Here is a 10,320-nt window from a genome sequence, read left to right as displayed (position 1 = left end):
GCACATGGTCCACAGTGTCCCTCTAATTTGTGTGGAGTTTCCTCTGCCATTTTTTCCCTAACTCTTCCTTGAGACTGTACTCTCTCCACTTTTTTCATACTATCTTCTACAACAGTAAGCTCCCTCTCTTCCTCCATCTTAATCCAATCCTTGATTTATTTTTTCTCAAGAAATTCATCAATAGGCTTTTACTCATCTGTTCAATTGCTTATTATTGGGTTCAACAAATACTTGTTGCTCTTTCCGTCTCCGGCAGCCTCGGCGCGAGGAGCCGCCGCCGCCATGTCCGCGCACCTGCAGTGGATGGTCGTGCGCAACTGCTCCAGCTTCCTGATCAAGAGGAACAAGCAGACGTACAGCACGGAGCCCAACAACCTGAAGGCCCGCAACTCGTTCCGCTACAACGGGCTTATCCACCGCAAGACCGTGGGCGTGGAGCCGGCGGCCGACGGCAAGGGCGTCGTGGTGGTCATGAAGCGCAGATCCGGCCAGCGGAAGCCGGCCACCTCGTACGTGCGCACCACCATCAACAAGAACGCCCGGGCCACGCTCAGCAGTATCCGGCACATGATTCGCAAGAACAAGTACCGCCCCGACCTGCGCATGGCCGCCATCCGCAGAGCCAGCGCCATCCTGCGCAGCCAGAAGCCCGTGATGGTGAAGAGGAAGCGCACCCGCCCCACCAAGAGCTCTTGAGCCCCTGCCCACAATAAACAGTCAGACCTGTAAAAAAAAAAAAAAAAAAAAAAAAAAAACAAATACTTGTTGAACAACCAATGCATGTCCATAATAGTCACGGTGGAAAGAAACATGGCTTTTAAATTTTAAAATTTTATAATAAAAATGATAATCTGTGATAGATTGCCAATGTTATTTTCTAAAGTACATATACCAAGTCTTCTCATTTTCTCTAGAGTATAAACAACTATTATACAGCACCCTGAAAAATCATAGCCGTTTATGATAACAGGGTCAATGACACTGTCATATATATAATGCTAAGGAATGGCTAAATTTCATCATTCAAATTGCTTTTATTGGATGCATGCTTGTGAGAACACTATTAGAAAGGCTTCACCCTAAGCTCATTTTCCCAACCGCACCTCCCTCCCTACAAACTGCCCTCTCTAACTTGGATTCTGTATCATCTTCACTCTCTGAAAAAGAATGCACCTGCCAACTAATGTGAAGAGCAAATCACTTCATCTCCTGTTTAGATGCTGTTTTTCGGACACTTGTGTGCTTCTACCTCCAAAAGCAGCCACTCTGTCATTCAACAGTCACTGTTATGTCCTTCAACAAACAGGCACTAAAAAAAAAAAAAAAAAAAAAGACAAGGGAATCCCACACTTCATGAGTTTTGTGTCTTCCCAGAGCCTGTAGATTAAAATTCTCATGGCTAAGGTCACCAAGGAGTTGGATCAAGACAGACAGCATAGAGTTCCCTATTTAAAAAAAAAAAAAGGTCAGGTCTTCCTCTAACACATTTGTGTTAGCCAATTAAAATTTGTTAGATTATTAGATCAGCTACTTACTACATTAGGACAAAGAGATAACATAGCATCATGGAATGAATAAGAAAATGAACCTAGGGTGCTGCTGTTTTTTCCTTTTTTCATGGAGGCAGCTGGCAGTTTGAGGAAGAAAAGAGTTTGGACAAGAGTGCAAGCTCTGAACCAGCAAAAGCCAACCCCAGCTGAAAGAGTGATGGTCCACACCAAAAGTTCTTCCTTTCCAAAATTCAGAAGCAAGCTTCCCAGAAACTGAGATGCCCCAGGAAGAAAAGACAGCTAAAGAATCCAGTTAGGCTGACTCCTATGAGACAATGATACATATCTAAAGCTAAAGAATAAAATGACTTCTTCAAAATTCCCAAATATGTATTATGTATACTATTTATCATCTTGCTTAGATTTGTAGATACCATAAAATGTTTGAAAATCTTAAAGACTTGGTAATTCTACCCTAGTCAAATATAAAATTTCTTAATCATATTTAGATTTTGAATTACTTAAAAAATAAAAGAAAAAAAGCAGAAAGAAACCTTATTTTGTAATTAAAGATTTGAAAGTTTTATTTGAAATTTCACTTGAAAAATGTGGTGGGGCACACATTGGTATCCGTAAAATGGGTAATAACATGCGTGCAAGATATTCTGAAAAAAAAACAAGATTCACCTCTTTTTGTAAATAAAGATTCATTGGAAATCAACCACATCTATTTACTTAAATCCCTTTAACTCAGGAACCTCATAGTACAAATGTTCTCAGATGTTGTCACAGGCTTGTTCTAGCTTTACTTGCAGCTTTGTATAGATAATTATAATTCATTTTTTTAAAGATTTTATTTATTTGAGAGTTAGAGTTACAGACAGTGAGAAGGAGAAACAGAGAGAAAGGTCTTCCGTCCACTGGTTCACCCCCTAGATGGCCACTGCAGCTGGAGCTGTGCCGATCTGAAGCCAGGAGCCAGGAGCTTCCTCTGGTCTGCCAATGGGTGCGAGGACCCAAGGACTTGGGCCATCTTCTACTGCTTTCCCAGGCCACAGCAGAGAGCTGGATAGGAAGTGGAGCAGCCGAGACCTGAATCAGCACCCATATGGGATGCCAGTGCTTCAGGCCAGGGCATTAACCCACTGCACCACAGTGCTGGCCCGAGAATTATAATTCTTAAAAACATAGAGCTGCTGAAAACCCAATGAGAGCATTTCAGGAATGGAAAGCAAAGACACTGTGGCAAAAAAAAAGATCTACATGAAGAATCTCTGTGAGTGAGATCCCAGTAGAAAGAAGGGGCCATTGAAGAAGGATGTACTTTTCTCTTAAGGGAGGAGAGAACTTCCACTCTGCTTATGGCCTTGTCTAAATACTGACGGAGTTTGTGGACTCAAAATGCTTCCGTAGCCTTGGCAGCGCATGACAAGAGCCTCAGGTGATCACTGACATCATAAATAAGAGTGTCAATTGTTCAATCAACAACAGGAGTCACTGCACTTGCTCCACATGTGGAACCTCTGTCCTTAATGAATTGTACTATGAGAATTAATAGTAAAACTTGTCTTCAAACATTACTTTGTACTTTGTGTGTCTGTGTGGGTGCAAACTGTTAAAATCTTTACTTAGTATGAAGTTGATCTTCTGTATATAAAGATAATTAAAAATTAATCTTAATGATGAATGGGATGGGAGAGGCAGTAGGAGGTGGGATGACCTAGGGTTGGGAGGGTGGGTATGGGGGGAAGAATTGCTATATTCCAAAAGTTGTACCTATGAAATTTATATTTCTTAAATAAAAGCTTTCTTAAAAAATAAAGATATAGTGTGTGTTCCCTAAGAAGCTAAAAGGGCCTGATATCTTTCAGACTAACCTTAGCATTTAAAGCTCTGACTTTGAAATTGAGTGATGACTACATGTGCTTGAAGATCCTCCCTCTTAGTTCCTTTTCAGTACATGTGGCTCAGGTAATCCCTGAGTGGGAAAAGAGAGTTTTAAATCCTAACTTTTTCAAGTTGGATTGTGGAATTGAGGGTTGCCACTGATCTGAAAATAACTGCAGTGCGGCTGTCATCCTACCACTGATTGTTCAGTACCAGTCAAATCCTGCACTTGGAGACTACATGTATCCAACGTTCTCCCTTTGTGTATCTATTCCTTTGGGTATGTGCAGCCATATCTGTCCATCTGTTTTTAAAGATTTGTTTACTTACTTAGTTGAAAGGCAGAATTACAAAGAGGGAGGGGGAAGAATAAGAGACAGAGATCTTAAATTAAAAAAAAAAATACAGCCCCAATGAAATAGATCCACTATGGCCTTTTTTATGAAATGCATTTCTCATTCTCATAAGCTCCATATTTCTCAAGATTTTTACAACTGTTAACCTGTTTCTATTTTCATAATATGAAAATCATTGGTGTTTATTATTTTCTTTGCTTGAGTTCAGATCCAAATACTTGAAGAAAGAAACTATTATGGCAAATTAGGTACAGTTTTCATGCTTGAGATATTTCAGTATGCTGTGTATATTCAAACTGCTATAGCTTCATGCCTCCTGCTTCTAAAGCAGTGTGTATGGTGAGTGCTTGAGAGAGACTGGAATACATTTGCATGTGTGTTTTAATATAAATATGTAACTTCCTTTACACTCTATGTTGCTAAGTCATGATTCACATGTGTTGTTACTAATAATGGGCCTTGTAATCTTTGAACCATTTGCAAATAATAAATATGTACTGCTGCATATTAGTAATATTTACTTTTCTTATATTTACTTCTCTTTTGTAAAGACTATTTTACATTCTTATGTAATATTTGATGCATACAAAAGAATATAATTGATACGCTGAGATATAAAACACAATAAACTAGCACTCCAAATCACTTAAGATTGGCACTGTATTTGTTTTTGGCAAGTGCTTGTTCTTTTATTATATATATAATAAAATAAATATTACATAACATATTAATATAATAATATAATGAATATAATATAATATAATTATATAAATATAATAAAATATATTATATATAAAAAACCTTGTACATTTGGGAAAAAATTCCTTAAATGACATCTGATTTCCTGTTTATTCTACTTTACTGAGCTGGCATTGAAAGGGATCTCAGCATTTATTCAATCCTCCCACTACTGGCACTTGTGAAGAGCATTGTGGTTATAAAATGAAAGCAGTATTCCCACCTGAAAACATAAAATGTTGCAAAAAAGGAATCTTTTCTGTAATGGAAACAAGTCTGGGAGACATCTGCTGGGAAGGAATGAAAAGCACAAGTGAGCTCCACCTCTTACTGAACTGGGCAGGTTTTGCTATTGAGTTCCTCGGTTTTCATGAACTTACAGTGTCAGCAGTAAATGATAACATCAGTCACAACACCCATTTTATATTATATGAATTCATGGTTGAAAGAACTCTCTACAAATAGTTTTGTCAAAATATTGTGGTTGCTACCAAAATTAAGCATCTAAAAATGAAACCATCTAAACCTTGAATTATGTATTTAAAATGAATACTCAGGTGAATTTTTACAAACAGCATTTCAGTTACTCTGGGTAAATACAGTAAATCTCTATAATTCCATAGCATCTGGTTTCAGAGTCAACACAAAGTCAGAAAATTAAGCTGCCATGTACACAATATTGAATCCATTCAAGAAACCAGCACTGCTTGCTATGAGGCAAGTGGTGGGAGCAAGCCAGGAGTGGGGGCAGGGACGCATCAGCACCCTGTCCTGCAGCACAGACTTTGGCACCTGGGGAAATCTGGCAGAGCCTGGCAAGCTGAGGCACCCCAGCCTCCAGGACCTGCTTGGAAGCTGATATACCTCGGCCAGCCCCAGAGTTCTCAGATCTAATCTCAGAGCTGGACCCCATTGCTGATCTTGATGCCTTCAGTTCCAGCATCTAAGGCAGCCCACAAGGTGGCCAATGGTCCAGGTGACTTCCTGTGTCCCCATGCCAACCCACTTCCCAAAGCCAATGCACCACAAGAAGATAAAAAGATAAAGTTATTTTAAAATGGGCAGTTTGAGAACAGGTGCAAAGTCACAGCACCATTAAATCACAAACAGATTTAGGTTTGCTCATTGTTTCTCAGTCCTCCCTTTCCTCTCTGCTCCCATGACTGCATATTTTGCTGCTATTCTGATGGGGAAAAATGCAAAATGCCTGTTTTCTCTTTTGTGGTTTCAAGAGTTATTTAGGGCCAGCACCATGGCTCACTAGGCTAATCCTCCACCTTGCAGCGCCTGCACACCGGATTCTGTCCTGGTTGCCCCTCTTCCAGGCCAGCTCTCTGCTGTGGCCAGGGAGTGCAGTGGAGGATGGCCCAAGTCCTTGGGCCCTGCACCCTATGAGAGACCAGGAGAAGCACCTGGCTCCTGCCATCAGATCAGCGTGGTGCGCCGGCTGCAGCGCGCCAGCCACGGCGGCTATTGGAGGGTGAACCAACAGCAAAAGGAAGACCTTTCTCTCTCTCTCTCTCTCTCTCTCTCTCACTATCCACTCTGCCTGTCCAAAAAAAAAAAAAAAGAGTTGTCTAGAGCTGGACTTGGGATCAAATCCAAGGTTTTCTTTTTCTGTAGAGTGTTTTAGCCATTACATCTACGTTCTTGACTGTGAGCACCACTTTTCCAGGCCTCCCTGAGAGGGTGCAGTTTATTTTCACAAGTACTACTCAGATATTATCTTTCATCATAAAGCACAGCCACTGTTGGCATTCAGCTCATTTTTTTATCTGTAGACAATAAAATTCATTTGACCTGCCTTCTATATTTGATTTTTCCACTTAATATGTTTCAAATGATACATTTTCTGCATTTTGTTTGCTTTCCTCCTATAACAAAGTTTACACTAGGACTGGAGGACCAATCCATGGCAGTTACTCATAAAGCCTCTACTAGACTTCAATAACTGACTGATGCTTTCTGAATTTTTTTTGCCAAGTTGCAGTTTTTCCTCATCCTATGCCACAAGCCTTCCCATATGTATCACCACAGTGACACCTAGAAGTTCAACAACAATTTGCTTGAAAATGGGGTGTTTTCAGAATTGGTGACTAAGGATGGCACCATTCAAACACAAAAGGGCTTGGGCTCTCTTTCTGATTCTCTGACCATTTCAGTTACTCAAGTGTATATAAACCCTGACAGTTCATGTGAATGCAAATTCTGCCATTTAGGGTTAGAAGTAAGTGTGCGACTAGATACAGGATGAGTGCTACGGTTAGTATTAGGACTAGGATGAGAGCTAGGATTGGTGTTAAGGTTTAGAATGAGTGCTATTATTAAGGCTATTGTTAGGGTTGGGGTTAGGGTAAGATTTAGAGCTAGGTTTATGTTTAGTGTCGGTGTTAGTATTAGGCTTATGGCAAGAGTCGGGGCTAGTTTTAGGATTAGGGTTCTGTTAAGTTTAGGCTTAGGTCTAGGTTAGATTAAAAGCCATGGTTAGGGTTATGGTTAGGGCTAGGCTTAGGGTTAGGGCTACACATAGAGTTATGTTTAGCTTTAGGGTTAGAATAAGGATTAGGTCTAGGACTAGTGTTATATTTAGGATTAGATTTGTGATTAGAGTTACAGATAGGGTTAAGACTATTGTTAGGCCTAGGGATAGAGCTAGGATTAGGGATAAGTTTAGGTGTAGGGCTAGGGATAGAGTTAGAGCTGTGGTTTTATATACATTATATATATATATAATATATATTTTTATATATGGTTATAAATGGTTATATATCTATATATAATATAGAGTGAGAGCTGTGGTTATATATAATATACAGTTATAGTTGAAGTTAGGGTCATCATCACTAGGATAAAGCTTAGTCTTTGGTTAGCATGATGGTTAGTTTAAGGCTAGTGTTAGATATAGCATTAAAATTAGCTTCAGGACTATGTTCAAGTTCACACTGAATGCTAGTTTGTTTTAGGGTTAGGCCTAAGCAGAAGGATAGGATTAGTGTTGGGGAGAGATTTAAAATTAGTTTAAGATTAGGGTTATATTTAGTTCTATGGTAAATTTTAGAGTTAGAGCCAGAGTTAGGAATATGGTTAGAGCTTGTGTGATAGTTAAAGTTAGGACTATGGATAGGTTTTAGGCCAGGGTTAGGGTTAGGGTTAGGGTTAAGGCAGGGTTAGGTTTAAGTTTTGGTATTAGTGTTAGGGTTAGAGTTGGGGCTCATATTAGGATTAAGGTTAATACTTGAGTTATTAAGGCTAAAGTTAGGGATAGGATTAGAGTTTAGATCGGGTTAAAGCACCATGTTGGGATACAATTAGGATTTTGGCTAACTATAGAGTGAAGGTAAGGTTATGGTTAAGATGAGGGCCAAATTTAGGGTTAATGCTTTGTCTAGGGATAGACCTAGTATTAGGCTTCAGAATTGGTTTAGATCTAGGATTAGGTTTACGGTTAGGATTAGGACTAAGGCTAGGGCTGGGGCCAGGGTAAGGATTAGGGCTTGGACTAATGTTATTAATTTGGTTTATTTTTATAAAATGAAAAGCAATAAAGACATAGTAATATGAATAGCAATCATATTTTTAAAAATTCCTCCTAATAAATCTCATGTTGATTCTAAAACTGAGGTGAAAGACTGGAATTTAGGTGGATCTACAGAACTGGACACAGAGACAGACCATATCATCCCAAACTGGCTACTACCTAAAAATTGGTGTTCAATTCCAAGTTTTAAAGGACATTTTAAAACTAACCAATGGCAGAGACATCTAGGTTAACATATCCCAACTATAATTAAACTAAGGAGAGAATTCCTTGGTTACTTCCCAAGAATCTTTAGTAAACTGATTTTAGTTGATCTTTCTTAATATTTGCTCTTCATTATGGTAGTTCAGTTATTTCCTTATGAACTAGAAAACATTTGTTGAACCAGATAAACTAGAAAAGATAATATAAGGGCAGTTCAAAAGGTTTGCAGAAAAAGGACTTAAAAGTTGTTTATGTTGTGAATTTTTTAATCTATGCAGTTTTCTCAAAATAAACATTTCCATGAACTTTTCGAAGCATCCTCATACATCTTAAGATACTCTTCCAGAATGATACATCAACTCCACTGACTCATGTTACACATCCACATGAGTGGAGATGCAATCTGTAGGTTGTATCATCTTGATGTTTCTGCATGCCTTATACCACACAAAGAAGATCCCTGTCTGTCTCTGACAAGATAATATTAATCTTGTTCTCCAAGTGGGCACCCAGAATATCACAAAGGTCAGAAAGAAAGCCTCATTCAGTGTTACTGTGTTCACAGAGGATGGCATTTATTCCTTAGGAAGTAGCATCCAGACCATCATAATGGGACATCCCACCCGTGAGGTACAGGTCTGCTTCCACATCCTGCAGGATGCTGCTCCCAGAACCAGCACACAGGGCCACAGCTTTGACTCACGATGCTAAGGTCCTTCCTACCCCAAGAACTAATATGAGTTAGTTTGAGGTGTCTTTTGATTTGCTCAATCATGGTTGCCAGGGCAACAGATTCATCCAGGGTGCATGATCGACCTATTCCAGTATGTAGAGCAAAGGCTTCTGCAGTGACTCAATTTCAGTTCTCTGGTAAAGTTATGTTTTGAGAGAGCTGAGCCACCACCTGTATCAAAGACTTCTCAGTACAATTCAGGCTGATCCTTGTTTTTCTCCTCATCAATCCTAGCAGAAAAAGAAGTGACAGGAGCACCTTCAACTTCTCTCACTGCAGACACAACTTTGTCCATATCTTGGGTATGCTTAATGTTGAATTGTACTCAGTGGTTCCCTCTATAGGATAGCCATGAGCTTTGGAAGGATATATATGCCTGGATGTGCAGGCTCCAAGCCCTTTGGAAAACCAGTTTTCCAATCCCTGGGGTGCAGCATCATAGGCTGTGTGAAGAGAGTAGATGCCAACTCTGTTCTCCAAAGCCCAGAACACCGGGCGCTCCTTTCAGGACATCCAGGTAATATGCTTTATGTGTAGGAAGATAGGTGGAAGGCAGGAAAAGATGAGATCTGCCTTCTTATGCAGAGCCTCCTCCATCACCTGCTCAGTCAAGTCATTGGTCAAGAAGAGTGTATTTATAGTTTGTGGTGGGCTTGGTTCCACCAGCAATCCAACATTGTCCCAACTCTCAGCAGAAAACAGGGATGCAAAGTCATTCAAGGAGGAAATGAGAGTCTTCAGACCCATGAAGGAACAGGAAGAATTGCAGTTCAGAGATTACATAAACCAGACTGTCATGGGGACCAGGTGTAAGCAAGATGACAACATACAGCAATTTTTGGAGAAAACTCAATTTGAGTCCAGGTACATCTCCATAGCCTTTAATCTGTCTTTTTACATTGGCTTTTGTTTTCTAAACATCATTTTTCAAGTTGTTGTATATTTGGATTGCAGAACAGTTTGTAAGATGAATTTTTAACGTGCATTGCTAAAAATGTTCTGAGTGAAGCTAATTGTCAACTTTATTAAGGAGGATTGCTTTCTGTCCACCTAGTGTAAAAATGAAATCGAGTAATGAAAAAAATGAGTTTACAAATTTAAAGGCAAAGAAACAGAAAGATCTGAAATTAGACCTGATAGAAAATGAGGAGTCCAACAAAAATCCCATTATGTTGATTTAAGACATGGCTAGCCTGTACTAATACCATATACAAATAAAAAAGAAGAACGAATGCTGCAGGTTTCATTTGAGATTCATCAAATGTGAGGTATTATTTGAACAGCTACAAAGAAGCATTCAAGATGGAGAAGGAACTATAGTCTAAAGGTCATGGAAGACGTTCATACTGGAAAGAGAAGTGTCTGATTACAAAT

General features: G+C 39.4%; 1 protein-coding gene and 1 pseudogene across 1 annotated transcript; one reads left to right on the top strand and one right to left on the bottom strand.

The window, feature by feature from the left end:
• The first annotated feature begins 232 nt into the window (after positions 1-232).
• LOC127485819 (large ribosomal subunit protein eL28) lies at positions 233-759 on the top strand. Its single transcript, XM_051829262.3, has one exon. The coding sequence runs from the start codon at positions 283-285 to the stop codon at positions 694-696; it is 414 nt and encodes a 137-aa protein (XP_051685222.1). The 5' UTR covers positions 233-282; the 3' UTR covers positions 697-759.
• Positions 760-8,481: 7,722 nt separating this feature from the next.
• Positions 8,482-9,993, bottom strand: LOC127486302 (NIF3-like protein 1 pseudogene; annotated as a pseudogene).
• Positions 9,994-10,320: the final 327 nt, after the last annotated feature.

The sequence above is a fragment of the Oryctolagus cuniculus genome, chromosome 7 (genome assembly GCF_051225735.1).
Source record: "Oryctolagus cuniculus isolate XC-2025 breed Fujian yellow rabbit chromosome 7, ASM5122573v1, whole genome shotgun sequence".
Taxonomy (NCBI): Eukaryota; Metazoa; Chordata; class Mammalia; order Lagomorpha; family Leporidae; genus Oryctolagus; species Oryctolagus cuniculus.
This window is presented reverse-complemented; position numbering and strand designations above follow the sequence as displayed.